This window comes from Cherax quadricarinatus, chromosome 57, assembly GCF_038502225.1.
Source record: "Cherax quadricarinatus isolate ZL_2023a chromosome 57, ASM3850222v1, whole genome shotgun sequence".
In the NCBI taxonomy this organism is placed as follows: domain Eukaryota; kingdom Metazoa; phylum Arthropoda; class Malacostraca; order Decapoda; family Parastacidae; genus Cherax; species Cherax quadricarinatus.
In genome coordinates, this window is record NC_091348.1 from 19,767,599 (window position 1) to 19,794,883 (window position 27,285).

The window sequence follows — 27,285 nt, forward strand, 5'->3', positions numbered from 1 at the left end:
AACCCTACACAACCTTATGTTCCATAGTGGCCAAGAAAAATGAAATAAAGGATGCTGTTGTTGCAAAGGGAGTAACTATGCTGACAAAAATGAGATCACCAGTACTGGAAGAGGTTGAGAAGTTATTATTGGTGTGGATAAATGAGAAACAATTAGCTGGAGATACTCTTATGACTTCGTTTATTTGTGAAAAGGCTAGGCAGTTGCATGAAGATTTGGTAAAGAAATTGCCTGCAAATAGTGGTGAAGTGAGTGAATTTAAGGCCAGCAAAGGCTGGTTTGAGAGATTTAAGAACCGTACTGGCATACACAGTGGTAAGGCATGGTGAGGCTGCCAGTTCGGACCACAAGGCGGCTGAAAAATATGTGCATGAATTCCAGGAGTACATAGAGGCTGAAGGACTGAAACCTGAACTAGTGTTCAATTGTGACGAAACAGGCCTCTTTTGGAAGAAAATGCCAAAGAGGACCTTCATTACACAAGAGGAAAAGGCAATGCCAGGACACAAGCCTATGAAAGACAGGCTGATGCTAATGTTCTGTGCTAATGCTAGTGGGGATTTCAAAGTGAAGCCATTACTAGTGTACCATTCTGAAAATCCCAGAGTGTTCAGGAAAAACAATGTTATGAAGAGTAAATTGTGTGTTTTGGAAATCTAATAGTAAGGCATGGGTCACGAGGGAAATTTTCGTCGAGTAGTTCAATGAAGTGTTTGGCCCTAGTGTGAAGGAGTATCTCCTGGAAAAGAAATTGGATCTCAAGTGCCTGCTAGTAATGGACAATGCACCTGCTCATCCTCTAAACTTGGATGACCTAATTTTCGAGGAGTTTGGGTTCATCACAGTAAAGTTCTTGCCCCCGAATACCACTCCTCTCCTCCAACCCATGGACCAGCAGGTTATTGCAAACTTTAAAAAATTCTACACAAAAGCAATGTCTCACAGGTGCTTGACTGTGACCACAGACACTCACTTGACCCTAAGGGAATTTTGGAGAGAACACTTCAGCATCCTCCACTGCATAACCCTTATAGGTATGGCTTGGGAGGGAGTGACTACCAGGACTTTGAACTCTGCCTGGAGAAAATTGTGGCCAGATTGTGTCGACAAGAGGGATTTTGAAGAATTTGGGACTGACCCTAATGAGCCTATGTCTGTTGTAAAATCAATTGTGGCACTGGGGAGTTCCATGGGGTTGGATGTGAGTTTGGAGGATGTGGAAGAATTGGTGGAAGACCACAGTGAAGAGCTCACCACTGAGGAGCTGCAAGAGCTTCAGCAGGAAGAGCAACACATCGCAGCTCAGAATCTTGCTGCAGAGGAGGAGGAAGAGAGATGGAAGAAGGTGCCTTCTTCAGAAATTAAAGAGATTTTTACTATGTGGGGTAAGATGGAAAGCTTTATGGAGAAACATCACCCTAACAAGGTTGTTGCAAGCCAGGTTGGCAACATGTACAGTGACAAAGTCTTGGGCCATTTTAGGGAAGTGTTAAAGAGATGCCAGAAACAGAGCTCTCTCCACAGTTATTTTGTGAGACAGGACTCCAGTGACTCTCAAGGTGGTCCTAGTGGCATTAAGAAACAGAGAAGAGAAGCAACCCCAGAAAAGCAAATGGTACCTGAGGTGTTGATGGAAGGGGATTCCCCTTCCAAACTATAAACAATCCACTCTCTCTCCTCCTCCAGTCTCCCATACACTAAGAAGAATCTCCAATAAAGGTAAGTGTTATGCTGTTAATGTTTTATTCATCATTTCCCATTATATTGTTTATGTACTACATGCATATTTCATGTTAAAAAAATTTTTGTTTTAATACTTCTGGGTGTCAGGAACGGATTAATTGTATTTACATTATTTCTTATGGGGAAAATTGATTCGTAAATCGTAAATTTCGTTTATAGTAACGGCTCCAGGAACGGATTAATTACGAACAACAAGGGACCACTGTGTGTAATATATATATATATATATATATATATATATATATATATATATATATATATATATAATAACACTTCGGTGGTTGCCCATCGAGGCAGGGTGACTCAAAAAGAAAATCCCTAAAAAGAAAACACTTTCACCTCACTCATACATAATCACTGTCTTTGCAGAGGCACTCAGATATGACAGTTCAGAAGTCCCTCCAAACTGCCAATATCCCAAACCCCTCCTTTAAAGTGCAGGCATTGTACTTCCCATTTCCAGGACTCGAGTCCAGCTAACCAGTTTCCCTGAATCCCTTCACAAAATATTACCCTGCTCACGCCCAAACAGCTCGTCAGATCCCAAAAACCATTCGTCTCCATTCACTCCTATCTAACACGCTCACACATGCTTAAAATCCAAGCCTCTTGCCCACAAAACCTCCTCTACCCCGTCCCTCCAACCTTTTAGAGGACGACCCCTACCCCACCTTCCTTCCCCTACAAATTTATACGCTCTCCAAGTCATTCTACTTTGATCCTTTCTCTCTAAATGACCAAACTACCTCAACAACCCTTCTTCAGCCCTCTGACTAATACTTTTAGTAAATCCACACTCCGAATTATCTGCATAATATTTACACCGCACATTGCCCTTAGACAGGACATCTCCACTGCCTCCAGCCGCCTCCTTACTGCAGCATTTGCAACCCAAGCTTCACACTCATATAACAATGTTGGTACCATTATATTTTCTCTTCCTTGCCTCCATAGATAACGTTTTTTTGTCTCCACATATACCTCAACGCACCACTCGCCTTTTTTCTTTCATTAATTCTATGGTTAACTTCATCCTTCATAAACCCATCCACTGACAAGTCGACTCCCATATATCTGAAAACGTTCACTTCTTCCATACTCCCTCTCTCCAATGTGATATCCAATTTTTCTTTTTCTAAATCAGTTGATACCCTCATCATCTTACTCTTATCTATGTTCACTTTCAACTTTCTACCTTTACACACCCTCCCAAGCCCATCCACTAACCTTTACAACTTTTCTTTAGAATCTTCCATAAGCACAGTATCATCAACAAAAAGTAGCTGTGTCAACTCCCATTTTGTATTTGATTCCCCATAATTTAATCCCACCTTTCTCCCGAACACCCTAGCATTTATTTCTTTTACAACCCCATATATAAATATATTAAACAACCATGGTGACATTACACATCACTGTCTAAGACCTACTTTTACCAGGAAGTAATCTCCCTCTCTCCTACATACCCTAACCTGAGCCTCACTATCCTCATAAAAATTTTTTACAGCATTTAGTAACTTACTACTGTACCTATTCCATATACAGTGGACCCCCGGTTAACGATATTTTTTCACTCCAGAAGTATGTTCAGGTGCCAGTACTGACCGAATTTGTTCCCATAAGAAATATTGTGAAGTAGATTAGTCCATTTCAGACCCCCAAACATACACGTACAAATGCACTTACATAAATACACTTACATAATTGGTCGCATTCGGAGGTAATCGTTATGCGGGGGTCCACTGTACTTGCAACATCTGCCACATTGCTCCCCTATCCACTCTATCATATGCCTTTTCTAAAACCATAAATGCAATGAAAACCTCTCTACCTTTATCTAAATACTGTTCACATATATGCTTCAATGTGAACACTTGATCTACACATCCCCTACCCACTCTAAAGCCTCTTTGCTCATCTGCAATAATAACCTTTCCATACATTTTTCCTGGTATACTCAGTAAACTTATTCCCCTATAATTTTTACAATCTCTTTTGTCCCTATTCCCTTTATATAAAGGAACTATACATGCTATCTGCCAATCCCTAGGTACCTTCCACTCTCGTACATTTGTTAAACGAAAATAACAAATCACTCCCACACCATATTCCCCCATTTTTAACGTTTCTGTCATGATCTCATCAGTTCCAGCTGCTTTACCCCCTTTCATTCTATGTAATGCTTCATGCACTTCCTGCACACTCACATCCTACTCTTCACTCCTAAAAGATGTTATAGCTCCCTTTCTTCATGGAAATTTAAGAGTTCCTCAAAATATTCCCGCCATCTACCCAATACCTCCAGCTTCCCATCTATTAACTCCCCTACTCTGTTTTTAACTGACAAAGCCATTCATTCTCTAGGCTTTCTTAACTTGTTTACCTCCAAAATGTTTTCTTATTTTCATTAAAATTTCTTGATAGTGCCTCTCCCACTCTATCATCTGCTCTCCTTTTGCACTCTCTCACCACTCTCTTCACTTTTCATTTACTCTCCATATACTCTGCTCTTCTTATAACACTTCTGCTTTGTAAAAACCTCTCATAAACTACCTTTTTCTCTTTTATCACACCCTTTACTTCATCATTCCACTAATCACTCCTCTTTCCTCCTGCACCCACCCTCCTTTAACCACAAACTTCTGTCCCATATTCTAATACTGTACTGTATTTTTAAAACTATTCCAACCCTCTTCAACCCCTCCACTATTATCCAGAGGGCTGAGGAGGGGTTGTTGAGGTAGTTTGGACATGTGCAGAGGATAGAAGGGAATAGGACTTCGAGTGTATAAATCTGTAGTGGAGCGAAGGCAGGGTAGGGGTCGGCCTAGGAAAGGTTGGAGGGAGGGGGTAAAGGTTTTGTGTGCGAAGGGCTTGGACATCTAGCAAGCATGCATGAGCATGTTAGGAGTGAATGGAGACAAATGGTTTTTAGGATTTGACGTGCTGTTGGAGTGTACGTAAGGTAACATTTATGAAGGGATTCAGGAACACTGGCAGGCCGGACTTGAGTCCTGGAGATGGGAAGTACGTGTACAGTGTCTACACTCTGAAGGCGGGGTGTTAATGTTGCAGTTTTATAACTAGTGGGAGTGTGCCTCTGACAAGAGTAATGGAGTGAATCATGATGAAAGTTCTTTTTCAGGCCACTCTGCCTTGGTGGGGAGACGGCTGACGTGTTAATAAAATAATAAAAATAAATATAGGTTCGAGGGAATATCCTGGGTTATATAAGTAGTGCGTCCATAACACCTATGTGCCTTCCAGACTACTGTAAAATGTAGATTTACAAAAATGCTACGATATTACCATTGTTTCAAGGTGTATTATTATCAAAGAAAGCGCTAAACCAACAAGAGTCTTACAGCACTACAGGGCAGAAAATAGTGCCATGGTTGTAAACAGCTAGGTGGAGAGGGAATCAGAAGTGAGGGGAAAAAAGGGCCGAGACGCTGAGGGCTGTGTATCAAAGCTCGTATAGTAAAGCAGTTGCTGACAAAGTCAGAGTGATTTTAAATCAAAGGCAGGGCCATCTGCAAGAAGGAAGGATCAGGTTAGAGCAGTAAGGCAGCAGCGTCGTTGAAGGTAATCCTATGAGCTCACTGGTAAACCGGGCAGTCCACAAGAAAGTGAAGAACCGACATAGAGACCCGACAAACCTCTCGGAGAATAGGGTGTCGTTCCATGAGATACCCATGGGTTAGGCAAATGTGGCCGATGCGGAGATGGGAGCGCGCAGTCTCTCTTTCAAGATGTAATACTTATCAAAACATGGAAATAAGTCATAATGTTAGGCTTTATTGGGTTAAATTTACCTAGTGTGCTTTATGGCTGAATTCCACTGTTAGTATCATATTTTAATAAGTCATCTGCATGCCACTTCCACACAGTTTGATGATAGAGAAGCTGGTGGTGGAGCAGCAGATACTGATTTCATTATTTACTTATGCTAGTTTGGTGCATTAGTACATTGGAATTGCCTTTGTTACTTTGTCTGCTCTAGTGACCTTTGTGTTCCGTCTACGTGTAGGTTGGTCTCGGACGTTAGTAGAAGTCCATCATTGGTTCGGCGCCCCTGCTTACTCTAACCATTTTCTCTTCATCTTCACTTGCTCCAGTCTTCTCTCCAGTTGCCTCCCTTGTATGTTCATTTAGCGTCTGCTAAATGGAATAGGTTCCAACAGTTCATGTCTGTTCTCTCCTACTGCCGTGCGCCAAAGCTCTCCTACCTACGACTGCTTCTCGCTCTTTTTCTTGCTCACTTCTGGTTGCATGCTCATGCTGTTGCTGTTTATACAGATGGTTCTAAATCTTCTGACCATGTTGGGTTTGTGTCGGCGTTCCCTGACGATGTTGTCCAAGGTCATTTGTTAGACTCTGCTAGCATTTTTACTGCCGAATTGTATGCCATCCTCATAGCGCTTCTCCATATTACGTACGTCTCCTTCGACGTTTATGATCACTTCAGATTCCCTCAGTGCTTTACAAGCCATCAAACAATTTCATTCCCCTCATCCATTAGCCCTTCATATTCAACTATGGTTGTGCCATGTAGCTAGCAAAAACAGACATTGTTTTCTGTTGGGTCCCTGGACACGATGTGCAGGGCAGTGAACAAGCAGATGCTGTTGCGCGGTCAGCGGTGCATGATCTTCCAGTTTCCTATAGAGGTATTCCATTCATATTATTATTATTACAATCGAGGGGGAAGCGCTAAACCCGGAGGATTATACAGCGCCTGGGGAGGGATGTGGAAGGCATTCAGGCTTAATTTGGGGAACTGGAGCACCATTCCATTCAGAGATTATTTTCCGGTCATCCCGGCCCGTCTTTGTGGCTATTGGCAACAACAGTGGTTAGGCATGCACCATAACAAATTGCACTCTATTAAACTGCTTTTAGGTTTGTGGCCATCTTCTTACCACCATTGCCATACTTGGGAGACTGCGCTCTCCAGTCTCCACATTGGCCATACTCGCCTTGCCCATGGGTATCTCGTGGAACAGCACCCTATTCCTCTCTGTGAGGTTTGTCAGGTCCCTATTTCGGTTCTTCACTTTCTTTTAGATTGCCCGGTTTACCGGCGAGCTCGCAGGATTTGCCATCGCTGCCCTACCACTCTTACTTTGTCTTCCCTCCTTGCAGACGGCCCTACCTTTGACTTACAATCATCTTTTGACATTTTGTCAGCAACTTTACTCTACGAACTCTGACATGCAGTTAGCGTCCCTTCCAGCCCTTTTCTCTCCTCACCTCTGATACCCACAGTGCTGTACGACCCTTGTAGGTTTAGCGCTTTCTCTGTTTATAATAATAATACGTTGGAAACAGTCACCTGTGTGAAAACTCTGGGTTTTCTAAAGGTCAAAAATATCAGCAGGTGGCAGGTTTTAAGGCACAAAAAAATTGTGCATGCTAGTACATTAGACACAATCATCAATTGCATATTAGAACATTGGACACAGTTAAGGGGTTAAGTCACAACACATTGTCCTATTTAACTTGTAACCACCTACAGTTCAAGGGACAGGCTATCTGCTTATATGCTCACAGTCCAACATGAAAATAAGCTGTATCAATAAATTTTAAATGGTTAATAAAACAATGAAACAAAAGTTCTTTTATTTCAAAGGATTTTGAAGGCAGTAAGAAATTAGTTCTGAACAACAATATTATAGAATTAAAGCCACTGATGAACATAAAAATTGACTAGACTTGAGAATGGTAAGTCACATGAAATTTATATTTAAACAGAAAAACCTAAAAATAATGGAAGTAAATGTGACAAAAACTAATTCATTGCAGAATCAAATATATATTTTAAGAATGTCATAATCTAACTTTTTAATTATGAACACTATGATTTGGATTATTTTTAAACACTATGAAAAAATGTTCCATAGTATGTGAAGTTCAACCATGTACCATAATTGACTTACTAACCACTCACCATTATATGATGGTTTTCAAATTTTTAATTGTATACTGTTTAGTTTTGAATAAACTGGTACCAGAACTCAACAATCATAAGTTTATAGCAGTTATGTAATAAACTTTATACAAACAAGAAACAAATTAGTATTACATGCAGATTCAATAAAATTTTCGAAGTATTTAACAGCACATATGCCCCAGTATACAGTAGTATGCAATTTTTCAGCTACATAACCATAATTATATTACACAGAAGAAATAAGGAGAGAATATAAAACTCATTGCATGAGTAAAGGGAAAATATTCTTTGGCACTGGATTCCTGCTCAAAATACAAGTGTTACTCTGTGAGTGTAAATCACCTGTCACGATCTGCATCATGTGACGACTCACTGAATTGCTACAAGAGGTAAAAAAAAAAAAAAAAAAATCTTCAGAGGGCAGACACAAAAACAATTAATGATTACACTGGTAATTTTTCAGTAATATTTATACAGTTCCTACCAGGTCTTGTTTTACAAATAAATTTGTGCTTAGTAGGAATGATCATTGGCCTTTTTAGGAACATTTTTCAAAGGTCAGATATGAAAGCAAAAATATTAATACTCGGTTATAGTGCACAACTCAGTTATGCACTATATTAAGTACCAAAACCATCTCGGACAAGAACAATTTTATCTATGAATATGGGCTGAAAATTTTTTTGTGTGTAGTTAGTTTTCTTATTTTATATCATTGCTAATATTTGCTTTACTTCTACTGAAGTAAAACATTATTTTGATCTGTGAAATATTACACTGATTCAAAGTGATGGAGAGAATATTTACTGTATATGCAATTTATGAAAGTCATTTTCTACAGTTTTACAAAATAGCAATTCAGATTTAAAGCCAGGGAATATCTATAAATTTTATGAAACAAAATGTGATACGGATACATTTTCTTGCTGAATAGTATTACATTCTCTAACCCATTTGAGTGGTCTTGTTAGCATTATCCCTTCATCTTTTATGTCCATGAATGACCCCAAGATCAAGTTTGTGTGAATAGAAATCAGCTTATGGTTCAGTATAGTGTACTACATAAGCTTTGACTATGTTGTGTACTGGACAATGAAGGATAATTGGTATTTACCCAACGTAGCAACCTTTATATATTAAAAATAATTACTGATTATGATGTTGATTTAGAACTGCAAGATTGAGCAGGTTTGGATTTCAACTAAACTACAAAGAATAATATATATATATATAAATATATATATATATATATATATATAAATATATATATATATATATATATATATATATATATATATATATATATATATATATATATATATATTTATTTATTTATTTATTTATTTATTTTATAGACAAAAAAAAAAAAACTATCAGCCTGGCTGACAAACTATGTGCTTTTCATTTACTATACAAGGTCTCAGCATGGTCACCTTATTTAATGGATTACGGTTACCCTATATGACGTTTAAAACTTGAAAGTTCATTACAGCTAGATTGAATTTGCAAAATTACTCATCACTGTTATAGGTACAGAGCTGTTCACTGTCACAAAAATTCTCTAAACTTAAACTAATTGTTCTGATGATACCACCAAATGGTAGACATACCTAGTATAAAAATTATTCTGAGTGGAATTTTAATTCAATAAATTATAAACTCTCATTTGAAAGTGAAATACAGCAATGCAAACCGTATAAAGAAATAATCTAAATGGGTTTTACTTTAGACCTCTTACGATGTTCAAAAAAAGCTCTGCTCTTATTAATAACTAACAGGATAGCCTAATGCTAAACCAAACATTTTAAACAGCTAGCCTCTTCTGACTGGAGAATACTGTTCAGGTAGACATTAAACAAGGCACGAGGTAAGTCAGCTAGTGCTGCTAGTTCCCTTACCAATGATAATGCAAACAGACACTGCTGAATTAATCTCTCTCCCTGAGTTCACAAAACATAAGATATATAAATGATAATTACACCAGTCACCCAATTTTTAAAATTAATATAAACAGTAAGAATAAATAACTTGAGAATTCTAAATAAAAATTATGCAATTTCTCAAACATTAACACCCTTCAAATGTCACTTTCAGAACTTTTAACATGTATGAAAAACCAGGTACAGCACACTTATAAACAAAATTAAATTTTCATTCTTTTGTAGTTATTTAACTTGTGACCTTCACTGCTGTTTAAATTCCCCAATCATCAGAGGCTCATACAGTATAGGTACATTTATATTAATTGTAAATGATACAAAATTAATTACTAAATATTAACACTACATTAAATACTGTAATTATATACAGCTATCAAGACTATTTCTTAAATCACTGAGGTGAGCATGAGTTACAGGACTGAAATTATCTGTAAACTTTATACAATTTCTTGTTATATGAAGTATAACATATTGTAATAAAATGTAAAAAGCAATTTAGTTAAAGAATGGACTAAAATATTACAATAAATCTTTCCCCAAATACATTACCAAATATTATTACTAATCAGACCCCTCCTGTTTACATATTTTAAATATCAACCTAAACTCAATTCATGTTTCAGAATCAACACCTTGAAGAAAATTACACCAGACATGATTACAATACTTTGGAACCCTTCCATATCACAAAGCAGTTACCAGAGGGGGTTATGGAAGGAACAAGTTGAACAGCTTTTTTGCCTAAACAGTTCCTTCAACAAAGTTATTACTAGTGCTTTAAATAAAATGCTTCTATTATATCACGGCCATAGCTTTTAAAGTGAAATGTTATAATATCTGTTCTATCGGTAAATCTAAAAGTTTACATTTATTCTGATTATACTGGACCAAAAGTAAAATTAAATACAGTACCAGGAGAGGGGCGGGATTAAATTATGGGGAATCAAATACAAAATGGGAGTTGACAGTTACTTTTTTGCTGATGATACTGTGCTTATGGGAGATTCTAAAGAAAAGTTGTGCTGTATAGCCCTTGTGGCTTAGCGCTTCCTTTTGATTATAATAATAATGAAGAAAAGTTCCAAAGGTTAGTGGACAGGTTTGGGACAGTGTGTAAAGGTAGAAAGTTGAAAGTGAACATAGATAAGAGTGAAGTGATGACGGTATCAAAATTGGATATCACACTGGAGAGAGGGAGAATGGAAGAAGTGAATGTTTTCAGATATTTGGGAGTTGACATGTCAGCAGATGGGTTTATGAAGGATGAGGTTAACCATAGAATTAAGGAAGGAAAAAAGGTGAGTGGTGCACTGAGGTATATGTGGACACAAAAAGCATTATTTATGAAGGCAAAGAAGGGAATGTATGAAAGTATAGTGGTACCAACACTCTTATATGGGTGTGAAGCTTGGGTTGTAAATGCTGCAGCAAGGAGGCAGTTGGAGGCAGTGATGTCCTGTCTAAGGGCAATGTGTGGTGTAAATATTATGCAGAGAATTCGGAGTGTGGAAATCAGGTGGTGTGGAGTTAATAAAAGTATTAATAAGAGGGCTGAAGAGGGGGTGAGGTGGTTTAGTTATTTAGAGATAATGGATCAAAGTAGAATGACATGGAGAGTGTATAAATCTGTAGGGGAAGGAAGGCGGGGTAGGGGTTGTCCTCAAAAAGGTTGGAGGGAGGGGGGCAAAGGAGTTTTTGTGAGCGAGGGGCTTGGACTTCCAGCAAGCGTGCATGAGCGTATTAGATAGGAGTGAATGGAGATGAATGGTTTTTGGGACCTGACGAGCTGTTGGAGTGTGAGCAGGGTAATGTTTAGTGAAGGGATTCAGGGAAACCGGTTATTTTTTATATAGTCATATTTGAGTACTGGAAATGGGAAGTACAATGCCTGCACTTTAAAGGAGGGGTTTGGGATATTAGCAGTTTGGAGGTACATGTATATGTTATATATCTTTATATATGCTTCTAAACTGTTGTATCTGGGTGCCTCTGCAAAGACAGTGATTGTGTGTGTGTCAGGTGAAAGTGTTGAATGATGATGAAAGTATTTTCCTTTTGGGGATTTTCTTTCTTTTTGGGTCACCCTGCCTCAGTGGGAGACAGCTGACTTGTTGAAAAAAAAAAAAAAAACTAATATTAGATCTTTCGTTAAGTATTTTTAATTTTTAAATATTTATTAACTCCCTTAATCTCCTAATGCATCAATCTGTCCTCTTGTGAAAACATGCAAGTTTATAAAAAAAAAATCAGTACGTATTGGAATTTTGCCACAGTATTGGTTTTCTGATGTATGGACCTTGGCTAACTACTACATACAAGTTGTTTATTTTATGTTAGGAAAAAGAGAAATTACCCACAATTAACAAAATCTAAAAGAATGCAAGGAAAAAATATGCTTGTGGGAGCACTGTGTGTTCTCTCATACATATAGTTACCAGGCAAAGGCAGAAGTTGCCTTATGATCCACACATTGCAAAACTAACACTGAGGCAGAATGATTCTTTTTAAGTCATTGTTTTCAAACAAGTTTACTAGGCCTATATTGTCCTCTGCTAATTAAAGTGCTTTAATTAAAGGGGAAGTTATTAGTACTGTAATGTCGGAGGAAAGTTCATGTAATTGGATAAATATTTATATGCCTATTAATGAATACATTTCACCAAGACTTTACAACTAATGTACCAATACTGTATCTATGAAGTCGTACAACCATAAAGTAACAGTGTGTCATTGTTAATAAACTTACAGGTCAAAATGCATTGAAAAATGTTTGGTTATTGAAAGGACTGCCAATAAAGATATGAAGAACAATGTTACACAAAGAAACCTCTACAGTACACAATGTTGTCCTTGGGTCGAGCTTTCAGTCCAATAGATTGATAAAGCTCATCCGAACCAAACACTGTCTACCATAAAAACTGTGCTTGTGTGACATTTCTTTTTAGAAAGTGTTCTCAGGACACTATTTTTACATCATTATTACCTGTTTTATCAGTAAATTATGCCCTTATGACTCCAAGTCTTATTATTTGAATTCTATCATGGAATACTTTTCAAGAGAAGTACAATGCATCTCCAGCTAATTTTATGTCTTCAAATAATGAAAAAAAATTCCTTGATTACTTATATTTATACATGAATTGCAAAATCCCCCTTAAATGGTCCATTATGTTATTTGTGTACCCTGTAATACTCTATCATCAATCTAATTCTCTTTGATAAGATTTATTTTCATGAATAAAACATTTAAAACTAACATGAACTAATATCAAAACAATCCTTAATGTCAATCTTATGATACACCATTTGTCAATATTGAGCAGGATAATCTAACTATAATTTTCTCTAAATACTTCAATCATATCACATCTTGGCACATATGCTATAATCCAGCTATTAACAACACTGTTATCCCTTGTAACAAACTATCCCAGTCATGTTCAGCTTAAATTGGCCCAGTACCTACTCTTTTTATTTAACTTTTTATATACTATAATTCTGCATCCACTTCCATTAATTTATTTTATGTCAGTATTTTTTCTAACATGTTGTACATCTTACTCCCAAAATTTCTTAATTTTCCTCTCCAAAATGATATGGTACATCTGACTATCTTGTTTATTACTCCTAATAATTATGACAGTATTGATAGCAATTCCATGAATTTTTATTACATTCATAGGGAAATGCTAAGCCTATACATTAGGGTGGTACAGAAATCCATTAACATAAAAAAAAGGACTAAATACCAATATAAAGTGCATAAGTTTCTTAAATAGGGAAGATTTCTAAGTGTGATTTATTTCATATCTCACAGTACAGCTGTTTGTGAAATGCAATGCTGTAATTAATGTAAGCCTAGAGTGAAAATTACTGCCTGCTTATTTTTTCTTTTTTCTTTTATTAAATATCACTAGCAAACTTTCAGGTTATATAAAGATATATTTCTGGAAATCCTGCTATCTATATAAGTGTTATAACTTGTTTTGCAAGTAATGCGACAATAGAAAATAAATAACCTTCCTAAATCACCACAATAAAGGCACTACTTATTAATTTTACACTTCCTATCCCATAACACATACATACAGTCAATCTGACCTAATCTTTAGTTCTATCTTTCACAATTTCAATCTCCCTTCACAACACTGTTTTTCCCATTACACCAACAGTTACAATGTACAACCTTTATGCCAAATCATTACATAATTAACATTAACCTACTTATTATTCAATTTTTTTTTGGCTTCAAAATTAAATTAAAAGTTTAAATATGCAGTACTAATAGCTTACTCAGACCAGAATGATGAAAGTTTAGCACGTATTATACACTCATAAGTAGGGGCTGCAAAAATGGTGATTGTGTGTGAATGATGGTGAAGAGGTTTCTTCTCTTTTGGGTCACCTGCCTCGGTGGGAGATGGCTGACGTGTTAAAAAAAAAAGTAGGGATATGCCAAAATATCAGTATCAGTGGTATTGGCTAATTTTGATGGTATCGGTGGATTCTGGCCTAAAATTGAGCATCTGTATCAGGAAAAATAATTGGTAGTGCCCCAGCCCTACTCACAAGTGTGTAAATTTTCACTTCCATGTATGAATGGTACTTTGGATTATTTGAATTAACCTGAATTGAGAGAAATGCCAGCTTCAAACAGTGAAAGAAGTTTAGATCACTTATCAATGTAATTATTGTATTTACTGGTCATACTTATTTCAGTAGCATTAATAGTGTTGGAATTAAATTTACCAATATCCCTAAAATATTTATTCATTATTGTGAGTGTCATTTTAAATTACTTATTATGTTGCATTTCTAAAGGGGTATAATTTTTTTTGTTTATTTTTGCATGATAATGTCATTATTCAAGTACTGCACTTAGCACTGAAATTAATTAGCATGATTCAACATATAGTTTGTTACACATTCTATGTAATGAACACTAAAGGAATTCACTTATTTAAAGTTTTGGGCCTCTCATCTGTGAAGCCTTGATACAGCTCATTTCATTTTTCTAGGCTTCATTTAAATAATTTATTACATGTGATGGTGTTGGTTAGAAGTGCCACTCATGTCCAGATAGCATCCATCACAACCTACACTCAGGTATCTTTATGTTGAACATATACTGACATCCAGCAAACTATACGATTCTCTAGTTACATTACAAATGTTCCTCAACTGAGCAGCATATTTTGTAGCTGAAAAAGTACAGTAATTGCCATGGTATTGATTCAGTTTAGACTGGAGGCACCATTTCTAACAATTTTAAAATGGTATAATTTTTTCACTTACTGGGGCTTTAATATAAAAATTATATATAGCCAATATCATCCAATATGGATATCGAAAACAGATTTTTTTTTAAATAACTAAACCTTGCTAAATGGAATAGACATCATCACCCATGGACTATCATACAACTTGACAATGTGTAATGTCTGCTAGGACTAAGACACTTAATATGGTATGAGTTATTGTAGATGGGCATTATAACATAATATATTTACAAATACGATATGATACAAAATGCTTATCCAATGATGAAAATTATTCTATTTACAAGTAAAATGTGGATGGAGATAATAAGTGAATTTCCAGGTACTTTAAAACTCCTACAGGAGAATACTTGTTAATTGTGACCCTAAATGTATGATTTGTGTACATGAAATATATATAAGCTGTAGTAAATTATTATCAAAGCATGGAAATAATTTATAGTGTACTGTAAGTGAGGCTTGGTATCTGATATTACTACTGGACTAGAAATAATGCAAATTGGAAAAGATTCCTGTATAGCTCCTCTGATAGTTGACTTTGAATTCTTTTATTACACTACCTTGTAAAATTCTCAAGATATTTCTCGTAACACTGCATTTCTCTGGATCATTTAATAGTCCTTTCATACAGTGTTTCATAATGTCTAGATATACAGATATACTACACAGACTACAGGTATATCATATATTCTTTGAAAGTACAGAGTACAAGTAAAGAGCATTAATATATTGTGGTCATGTTGTACCCATGTTGGAGTTACTTAGACAACTGTGCAATAGCTAACTGGAAGAATTCAGTTTCCAGAACTCTTTGCACAGAATGAATCACACGAGTTTACCTCTTTATGAAATACAATTAAACAAATTACATGATGATAATTTTGCTACAAATTTACTTCTTGCAAATAAACATGCATTACTGTATTTTTTAAACATGTATTATGTGCATTATAATCAGTGAATGTTATCTTTCTTTGGTGAATTACCACATTTTCCATCATATAAGACGCACCTTCACATCAGACTTGCCTTAAATTTAGCAACAGTTATTGATTTGTTTTTAGTATACATAATCATACATGGGTACTCTACTGCTGCTATAATTAACTTCTGGTACTCAGGACAACAGACATTAAAATTAAAATGTCAATGAAAAAGAAAGAGATTTTGAGAATAGTTAAAATGGTGAATTTGTCATATTTCTGCCTGAAAACACACTACAAGTATTGTGGCAGCATGTTGTGAAGGATTGTAGTGTGTGGTAGTTAGCATGTTGTAGAGGATTGTAGTGTGACAGCATGTTGCAGAGGATTGTAGTGTGTGACAGCATTTTGTGGAGGATTGTAATGATAGCATGTAGTGGAGGATTGTAGTGTGTAACAACACGTTGTGAAGGATTGTAGTGTGTAACAACACGTTGTGAAGGATTGTAGTGTGACAGCATGTTGTGAAGGATTTTAGTGTGACAGAATGTCATGGAGGCTTGTAGAGTGTGACAGCATGTTGTGAAGGACTGTAGTGTGTGGTGGCATGTGGAGGATGGTAGTGTGGTGGCATGTGGAGGATTGTAGAGTGTGGCAGCATGCTGTGGAGGATTGTAGTGTGTGTGGCAGGATACTGTGGAGGATTGTTGAGTGTGGCAGGATGCTGTGGAGGTTTGTAGAGTGTGGAAGCATGCTGTGGAGGACTGTAGTGTGGTAACATGCTGTGGAGGATTGTAGTGTAGTACCATGCTGTGGAGGATTGTAGTGTAGTACCATGCTGTGGAAGACTAATGTGGTACCATACTACTGAGAATTGTAGTATGGTACTGTACCATGCTGTGGAGAATTGTAGTATGGTACTGTACCATGCTGTGGAGGATTGTAGTATGGTACCATGATGTAGAGGATTGTAGATTATGGTAGCATGTTGTGAAGGATTGTAGAGTGAGATAGCATGTTGTAAAGGAGTGTAGTACAGCATGTTTTATAGAATTGTAGTGTAGCATATTGAGGAATGCTGTAGTGTGTGGCAGCATACTGTAGAGGATTGTAAATGGTAACATGTTCTAGAAGATTGCAGTGGCTTGTGATGGAGGGTTGTAGAATGTGTGTGATATGTCGTGGAATATTGTAGCATGTGGGGCATGCTGTGGAGGGTTGCAATGTGTGGTAGCATTGTAGCATATGGAGTATTGTTTGTGTGGTGGAAGGTGGTTGTGTATGGCAGAAGGTTGTGAAGTGTGGTGGCAAGTTGTGTAGGGCTGTAGTGTAGGGCTTTACAGTAAATAACTGGATATAGCATCTACATTTAAAATAAAATGACAGTAGCTCAAGGAATGTGTTACTGTGCAAACTGAGCTGCACAATGGCTCCTCGAGATCACTAAAATCTTAAAACCAGCTACTACAGTAACAGGTTCATATAATCCTTAGGTCATCATACACTCAATACCCAACAACATCACCAACTGCGAATGGCAGTAAAAGAATTTGCTTTGATGGTTTTAAATTAAGAGCTACCTTACCATTCCTTAGATCAAACCTGATTACCACAACCCCTTCTATTCCTCTGGCACTGTATGACCCATATGGGTTTAGTGCATCCCTGTCAATATAATAATATAGCTTTATGACTGATCGTGGGTTCTAACCTCACCCGTGGTATGGTTTGTTTGCAATCGTGTCATTACAATTTCGTGAGCCATAGTTCTGACATAACCAATTAAGATTGTTTTTTTTTTTTTGCTTCATTTTAAAGAAAAATTGTCTTATATGATGGGAAGTATGGTGCTTAAATATACTGAAAATTATTTAACTTTTCACATTTACAACTTACACACTGAAATTGATATTATTATTATTATTATTATAATTATTATTATTATTATCATCATCATCATTATCCATGTTCCTTATAAACACTTCCAGGTGATGACTATTTTAATAACACTAATGTGTTAAAATATATCTATATGTATTTAATTTCACCAAGAATATGTAATCATAAATTACCCAAAGACAATAAACATCAGAGCCATGGCTTATCAGGTTTACATTTCCAACAAAATATAATGCACATACTAAAGCTCCATACAGTGCATCCAATTACTAATAACATGAACATAATATAAAACCAAGATTAATCAGTGTCAAGCCATTAACATATTTCTAATTGTGTTGTCCTACTCTATAACTGATAGTTCTGAGAGTGTTCCATCACCATTATCAACAAGTGTACCCTCTTCCATAGTTACTCCTAAAATAACACCCTGCCCCCCTAACATGTTTTCAGGTTGATTATCAAGGGAACCAAGTACTGAAGTAATACCTGTTGGAGTTGACGCAAGCTGGTTCTTTAGGGCCCGGGCCAACATTGCTGAAGAAGACAACCCTGTTCGCTGCGAACCTTTCAAAGAATTAAATGAGCTTGCAGGTATAGCTACTGAAAGTGTAGATGTAGTGACTGCTACTTGATGCTGAGATAATTTTGAATTAGACTGAAGTAATTTACTAAGTTCTATTTGTTGAAATCCATCAGTTTTTAACTGAACAAGATGATTTTTTCCATCATCTAGAGAGAAATCATGTTTTGAATCTGATTTGACTAGGGTTGCTAATTTTCCTTCCAAAGGTTGTGAAAGTAGTAGCTGACCATTTGGGAGAGCTTTAAGAGCAATTTTACCACCACTGGCTGCTACTAAACCAGTTAAATTAATACTTGATATGGTCGTAGTTCCTTTTGTAGTTGCTGCCGACCCTCCCTTTATGATCTGTCCAGTTACGGCTATTGGATTGTTGACAGTAGAAGGTGCTGTCGTACCGCTTACCTGAACAATCCCTTCATTCTCAAATGATCTAGTTACTGGTGTCGTTGAAGATTTGTTGTTATCAGAGAGCTGACTGTTGGAATTTGATGAAGACAGCTGGTTTGCAGGTACTTGAAGAACTTCACCAGTATTTGTTGTGACAGCTGTTAAACTCTCGTTTTTATGTGAATGTGTACAATGATTTTTGAGGCCTTGGTTTGTACAGTAGCTTTTACCACAGTAACATCTATAAGGTTTTCTCACTCTGAAAAATAATAAGTGTATTAGGAGTGAAGCTAAATATACCTACTACTGCATTTGTATGAGTAGAAAGATACATCACAGCTCTGACATCACAGGGTTTGAAATCTGCATACAGCCTCTCCTCACTTAGCGATGTACTCATTTACCAATGACTCAGACTTAAGACAGACTCTCTGACCAGTATGCATTCCTAAATAATGTATATTAGAACTGATTTCCTCTAAATACAGTACACTGCTGTATAAACATTTAAAAATATACCAGAAATGTTATAAATGGTGCAAAAGTGACATTAACACAATATCAAAGATGGTTGAAATAAACCCACTACCATTATAGCATGCTCCTCACTTAGCGAGAAATTCATCGACCGACGTGGTCCTAGGAACGGAACTCCGTCGTTAAGTGAGGAGAGGCTGTATAGCTTTAATTCTTGTGATTTATGGTCATTAAGTAAAGTTTCCTTTGTATTTCTCTCAGGGGTAAAGGAGGTGTTGTGGGCGAGGGGTCTGGACTTCCAGCAAGCGTGCGTGAGCATGTTAGATAGGAGTGAATGGAGACAAATGGTATTTGGGACCTGACGAGCTGTTGGAGTTGAGCAAGGTAATATTTAGTGAAGGGATTCAGGGAAACCGGTTATTTTATATAACCGGACTTGAGTCCTGGAAATGGAAAGTACAATGCCTGCACCCTAAAGGAGAGGTTTGAGATATTGGCAGTTTGGAGAGATATATTGTGTATTTTTATACGTATATACTTCTAAACTGTTGTATTCTGGGCACCTCTGCAAAAACAGTGATTATGTGTGAGTGAGGTGAAAGTGTTGAATGTTAATAAAAGTATTTTCTTTTTGGGGATTTTCTTTCTTTTTGAGTCACCCTGCCTTGGTGGGAGACGGCTGACTTGTTGAAAAAAAAAAAAATAGTGTATTTACATTTATAGGCACTGTGCAAGTAAGAGGAAGGTACTTGTATACCTGGAGGGATGGGGGTTTCAGGGGTCAACGCCCCAGTGGCCCAGTCCGTGACCAGTATATTAATAAACTTTTTGAAACTGCATCATGAACTATTCATATAAATACAGTACTTACATACATACTTTGAATTAAAAATACAGTGGGCCCTCAACCAACGGCAGCATCGACTAACGCCAAAATCGACTAACGGCGCTCTTTGGCATCAAAATATTGGCTCTACCAATGGCAAAAAACTCGTCTAAAGGCTTTTGTCCTGAACGTGTCCATGCAGCTTGAGCAGGCCCAGCCACTCCAAGACTCCACGTACAGCCAGTGTGACATTGTTTGCAAGCCACTGTGGTCGATCCCACGTGTACCTGCGATATATTTTGTATTATTCCATTGTTTTTAGTGCTTGTAACTGCTAAATAAGCCACCATGGGCCCCAAGAAAGCTTCTAGTGCCAACCCTGTAGTAAAAATGGTGAGAAACGCTCTCGAAATACTATCGTACCACAGTCAGCTGCTGCTGCACTACTATCAGCTGTTGCTGCACCACCATCAGCTGCTGCTGTACCACGGTCAGCTTCTGCTGCTGCTGCACTATTGTCAGCTGTTGCTGCACCACTGTCTGCTGCTGCTGCACCACGGTCAGCTGTACTACTCGAAGATGTGGAGAGACTGTTGTTGGTGTGGCTTATTGAGAATACTGAGAAACAATTAACCCCAGAGGGGTTAATTGTCAATAATTTGTATGCTTTCATAAAAAATCCCTTTTACATCACAAACTTTACAGCATTGAAAAATGATAACTTTTCAAAAGAGCTAACATAATGCCTGCCACCAGTTCAGCTAGTCACATTTTCTTTTGAAGAAATTACAGTACAGCCTCTCCTCACTTAGCAATGTACAGTGGTACCTTGACTTACGAGTGCCCAACTTATGAGTTTTCCAAATTACAAGGTTACGCTCGGTTGATTTTTTGCTTTGAGTTGTGAGCCAAAATCCGAGTTACAAGCGAGCTTCAGATACGTTGCCACTAGTTGGTGCAGTGAACACCACAACATCCACTCAACATGCTTTTTGTGCAGTTATTTTGCCAAATTTCTTTTTTCTAACCATGGGTCTTAAGAAAGTAAGTGCAAAGGACAGTGCTGAGAAGAGGATGATGTCCATTGAATTAAAGCATGAAATCATAGAAAAACACAAGAAAATCGCTTTTGTTTCAGTGTTTTCCTTATGAAACTAGTGATCTAGTGCAGTTAGCCTCACAAACACTCCGTTTTCTCTTATAATAAGACGTCAGAAGGTCAAGAATGGAAATGTATGGTCAGAGCAATAATTATTTTTACCCCGGGAGTGGAGCAACTAGGCAAGTACAAATAGGAAGCGCGTCTGTCTGGCGCTCAGCAGACAGAGGATCAAGCCACCACGTCATGCGCTGAATGATCCCCATGGATTTAGCGCTTAACATAAATTATATTATATACCTCGGGAGTGGCTGCCACCACTTGTCACATAATGACATATTTTATTCATTCTAGGATATATATCATGTTTCTATGTTATTTATATTGTTTATTTTGTCATATTAGATCACTTGTGACAGATAAATAAGCAGCCGAGTTGATATTAGCGTTATATTGAAATATTTTCTCCTGCCTCCCAAAAGCCAGGAATTCCGCTGTAACGGATTAATGGCATTTCAGTTAATTTTAATGAGGAAAATTGATTTGACACACAAGCAAATTGAGTTATAAGCTCGGTCACGGAACGAATTAAACTCGTAAGTCAAGGTACCACTGTACTCGTTTACCGATAACTCAGACTTTAGATGGGCTCTCTGACCAGTATCCATACCTAAATAATGTATATTAGAACTGATTTCCTCTATTCTGTTTATTACAATATACAGTACAATACTGAACAAACTTTTAAAAATATACTAAAAAATGTTGTAAATGGTGCAAAGGTGACATTAAAACTATATCAAAGATGGTTGACACAAATCCACTACCATTATAGTATGTGACAAATTCGTTTACCAATGTGGTCCTAGGAACGGAACTCTGTTGTTAAGTGAGAAGAGGCTGTACTGTACTAATATGAAAAGCAATATAGTATTTTACACCACCTGAATGTAACACAGTATAGTATAGCAGTATGGTATGTGTTACATTGGACCAGTCATCCTGCACACATCTCTAACCCACATGTTTTTTGTTTTTATATCAAGGAAATTTATTTGGGAAAATCACTCTTATTCAGATTTTTTATCTGAAGTGGAAAGAGATCCAATTTCCATAATTCTGAGTTGTCTATAATCTGCACACACCTGAGCACACATTATTCTGAATAAGAAACATAGCTACTTCATCGTTAGAGTTAATACTACAGTAAAAAAGTAACAAGTGCATAAATTTTGTGTGTACCATTATACGTTCATGACACTCAATAAAACTTACTTGCTATCTTTTTTATGTGCATTCTTTGCATGATACTTTATCCCATTCACATTTTTGTATCGCTTGCGGCATCCAACCACTGGGCAAACATATGGTTTATCTTCACCATTGCTGCTGGAGTGGCCTCTGGAAAAAAATGGAAATATAAACAATGCTTTTATCGACACAAATTATGATTTATGAAGCCCCTCTTTTTATACCTGAACATCTATGTGAAGCTTATCCTGACCCTAGGAGGGTGTATAAAGCTGGGGAAAAGAGAAAAAGGGCTGGTAGTTATTCTAGGAAAGATTGGAGGGAGAGAGTAAGGAAAGTTTTCAGTGGTAGAGGCTTGAGCTTGCAGCAAGCATGTGTGAGTGTTAGATCAGAGCAGAGACAAGAGGTTTTTATAAGAAAATAAGAAGGAAAAAGGGAGCAATGGGCTAGTAACCCCTTCTCCTGTAGAAATTACTAAATTTAAAAAGAAAAACTTTCATTTTTCTTTTTAGGTCATCCCGCCTCAGTGGGATACAGCTGGTTTGTTAAAAAAAAAAAAAAAGTTTTTCTTTTTTGGGTCACCTCGCCTTAGTGGGACACAACCAGCATATTGCAAAAAAAAAAAAAAAAAAAAAAAAAAAAAAAAAAAAAAAAGGAAGGAAGGAGCACTGCACCAGGTCTACCGACCCATGCTAGACAGGTTCAACTCATACCCAAGACTTTCATTTCAATTATTCTACTCAGGAGTTTGTTCCACTCATCCCCAACTCTATTACCAAACCAATGCTCTCCTATATGGTTTCTAAATCTAAATTTTTCCAACTTGAACCAGTCAGGTCACACCAGTTCACCACCACCCAGATAATTCCTCAGCCCCAAGAAATTGGGTTTGGAGTGTGAGCAAGGTAATATTTATGAAGGGATTCAAGGAAATTAGCTAGCTGGACTAGAGTACTGGAAGTGGAAAGGGTAGTGCCTGCACTCTGAAAGAGGGGTGGAATGTTCCAACTGAAGGGTAATCTGAACAGTGACATCAACACACTTCTTGAAAGAAAGCTATTGAATGAATGATGATGAATGTGTTTTCTTTTTTGGGGTCACCTTGCATTAGGGGAAGGAAAAAAGGTACAGTTCCTACACTTTGGAGGAGGAATGGGTATGTTACAGTTTAGAGGATTATTTCAACCATGATGCTTGTCCATGTATGGCAAGACAGTTATTAAATGTATGATGGTGATTGTGTCCTTTTCTTTTGGTTTGGGTCATTCTATCTTGGTTAGAGAGAGCCAGTGTTTTAAAAATAAGTAAATGTCAATGTAATATTATGTAACTGGTTTAGTATCCATGATTTTACATTTGTTTACCATGATTATTGCCTTTGTAATGAAATACAGCACAATTTCAAGCAAATTTTTCTCGGAGGCCACCTGGCTATTAAGATCAGCGACCATTATAGCAAGGTTTCACTATGTTTGTAATTTTTATGAAAAATGTGTCCATGATACCTACTTGCTTGCTAATTTTATAATAAGCTCTGCTGGAATCTCATCTTGAGTCGTCCATGAATCATTGCTGTCCTCATTATCACTATGAAGCGTTTCTTCACAATCACTCACTAGAAAAATGAGAGAAAAACTCATGAGTCTAGATCATTTACTTTTAATAACACATTAAAAATGTCATATAAAAGTGTACATATCTGAAAATAAATCTGGAAAAACTACCCTTCACATTTCAACAACTGTTGAAGAATTGTGTAATGCTTGTGATTATCTTACAGAAGTTGTGAACAACAATTACTTTTGACAATCCCTGAATCACAAGTGCATTAAAAGCTGGAGTTTGGTACTGTACTTCAATTTAATGTGTACATTTTATTTTGCAGACAGTTTATCATGTAGTGGTTTTAAACTATAACCCTTAAAACACTTACTGATAATGCTATTAAAATACTGTACATATAATAACTTACCAAATGAAAAAGTAATACAGAAATGAGAAGAATAATAAACTTAAGAACAATTTACCTACCTTTTTTATAGTAAACATGATACAAACATTTAAAGATGAGATCATCGCTATTATAGTAATATTGTACATAGTTAAAGCGAAGTTTTTCTGGTAAGAAAAAGATATACAGCTACCTATAATAAAATATTTAGACAACAAACCATTGCAGTCACAGTGAATCACAGCATTTTTGCTTTCCATCCATAGTACTCTTCAGCTGTTTTACAATAACACAATTTTACAATATCTTACACATTATAGAATTTTTTTTTAGAATGCAAATATTCCTATACACCGTGTAACTACCCAAGCTCTCATGCCCTGACTAACCTGGAGGGCTGTTACTGATTGCGCTGACAGGAGTGCTCTCTCGTGTGGAGGATGGAGTACCCACACTGGACCCTCCCACGCTTGAGCCTCCTCCACTCGAGCTGCTCATGCTCGAGCCCACACTTCCCATTGTCTAGAACAAGTGGTATGTCTTTGACCACCTCAAACTTATATAAATTTTTAAGCAACACCATAGCAACTCTCCTCCAAATTAATTTTCATTCAAAGAACCTCAAGAGTTCTTGAAAACTATACAAAACAAATATTAATATGAATACTGCAAATAGGGAACAAAATATTGAGCCTAATAATGACATGTACCACATGTAATGAATATATACTCAATAAAAATGTATACAAACACTTTATTTTTATTAACACATTAAATCATAGTTTAGAAGAGATGAACAGCTGAGTGATAACATCATTCACTTAGTCATGAATAAATACACATACTGGTACGTATTCTGAAATGTAATTTATTTAAAGCATTACATTATTAACTTATGACCCTCCTATTTCCATCATATACATGAAAAACTATTTCATAAATTTTTGAACTAAACATTGGATTTTTTCAAATAAAATGCAGAATATGGCATTTAAAAACCTGATAAATAAATACTTGCCTCATAAACGGTAACAAAGAGAAGTTATGCTATTGCAGTACCTTTGGTCTTTGAATGTTACACACAAGTGTAATACAGTCCGGTGTTGGAAATTTCTAGTGAAATTAAGAAGTACGGTACTCCATTAAGATTAGGAAGTTAAAGCTGTACTGCAGAACATGGAGTTAAAATGTAAAATTTGGGATGCATGCTGGCTATGCCAAAAGATTTAGTTAAAAGAATAACTCACTGAACCACAAATGGATTATTGATGGCAAACAGACCGAGAGAAGGTAAAATATACAAATACAGTAAGGCCCCGCTTTATGGCGTTTCCCCTTATGGTGTTCCGCTAATATGGCGATTTCAAATTATGACCAAAATCTGCTATACAGCAAGTGGTCTTTCAAATACGACGTGCCCTACACGGTTTGTTTACATTCTCCATGAGCACATCTATTATGTCAGGAACTTTCCAAAATTTCAAGTGTTTTAAAAGTTATTGCATATTTTATATGTACTCTAATAATTATAACTGTACCTAAATACACCTACCATCCAACTTATGACCGAGTTCGGTTCCGAGAAACCAGTCATAAGTCGAAATGGACGCAAGTCGAACTTTACTACTGAATATCAACATAACATTTTTGTAATGACTTTATTTTATTGTTTTATTTTGGTATTTCATGTTTTACTTTACTTTTTATGCTGTTAGTACTGTATTTTATACTGTAAGGTTTAGGATAAACACTGTGTACAACACAAACACTTGTTTATTTCCCAGAAATTTGGCATAAAACACACGGTCGTAAGTTGAGTCGTCGTATGTCGAGCAGGTCGTAAGTCAGATGGTAGGTGTATACTTATACACTGTGCTGGCATGCAGGTACACATTAAAATCACTAAGTCTCTCTCTATTCATGATGCCATAGTAATACTATGTAATAATAATCTCTCTTGGGCACATTAAATGACTTATTTTACATTAATATAGACATTTTCGTTACTTCATCTATATTTTCTTCAAAATTATATAAGAAACATGTTACATAGCATATAAACATTAAAGATACACCAACAGAAAAAAAACTGACAAATATGAGATTTGTTTACAAAGCAGCTTTGTAGGAGTGTCGGAAGAATTAAGTTTTCTCAAGTCAAACACTGGGGTATAACTGTAGATAAATATTCCTTTTGTATGCCTTCACTCTATATATAGCAATTCACAACCCTTGTGGGTTTAGTGCTTCTTTTTTATTATGATTATAATAATAATTTGTTATAATAATAATTTGTAATAATAATAATTTGTCAGAGCATCATTCCTTCTAAAAATTACACAAGAAAGGACGTGTTGGAGACAACTTGTACACAATGTAAGGTGTTTGTATGAATGTTTATGAACCATAACCAGATGCTTTGTCTGTTTGTTTACATAGTGGGTGGGGTGGCGAGGCTGGGTTCCCTACACTACCCTACCTACCACACTGACTTTCTACAAATAAATACTGTATATTGTATATTCTACAAATAAATATGTACTGTATATGCATCTTGAGAGTGAGCCGCAGGCATGATCACCAAAGCCTCAGTCAAGCACCTAAATTAGTGGGAGCTCTTGAAGTCCCTCGAGCTGCACTCCTTGGAATGTAAGTGAGAAAGATACATAATTTACCCTTGGAAAATTTTGTGGGGATTGATCCCTTACTTGCACACCAAACTCATTGGATATGAAAGCAAGAGGCTTGGCAAATGGTGTAGGATATCAATGATGAAGAGCTGGAGTGCAATGAATACGCGGAGAGAACTCGGTAAGTGTAAAAGGACCACGACTCTAATATCCACCCTTCATGTAGAAGGGGAATAACCCATGAACCCCCTAGCTGTCTTCAAGAGGTTCTCGACAAGCTCATTAAGTCGGTTCCTGAGATACATACGTTGGAGGTTTAACCCTTTGACTGTTTCAGGCCC

At 36.7% G+C, this 27,285-nt stretch overlaps 1 protein-coding gene across 2 annotated transcripts in view; it reads right to left on the reverse strand.

The window, feature by feature from the left end:
* Positions 1 to 17,498: 17,498 nt before the first annotated feature.
* The window catches only part of LOC128689979 (uncharacterized), a 33,002-nt gene continuing 23,215 nt past the window's right edge, over positions 17,499 to 27,285 (reverse strand). For both annotated transcript variants that reach the window (XM_053778444.2, XM_053778443.2), the window contains exons 3-6: positions 24,704 to 24,836; positions 23,873 to 23,978; positions 22,388 to 22,513; positions 17,499 to 18,969 (exon numbers count right to left, since the gene is read on the reverse strand). In XM_053778444.2, coding sequence (XP_053634419.1) covers positions 18,081 to 18,969; positions 22,388 to 22,513; positions 23,873 to 23,978; positions 24,704 to 24,836 — 1,254 coding nt within the window. In that variant the 3' untranslated portion in view covers positions 17,499 to 18,080. The remainder of the gene's footprint in view (positions 18,970 to 22,387; positions 22,514 to 23,872; positions 23,979 to 24,703; positions 24,837 to 27,285) is intronic.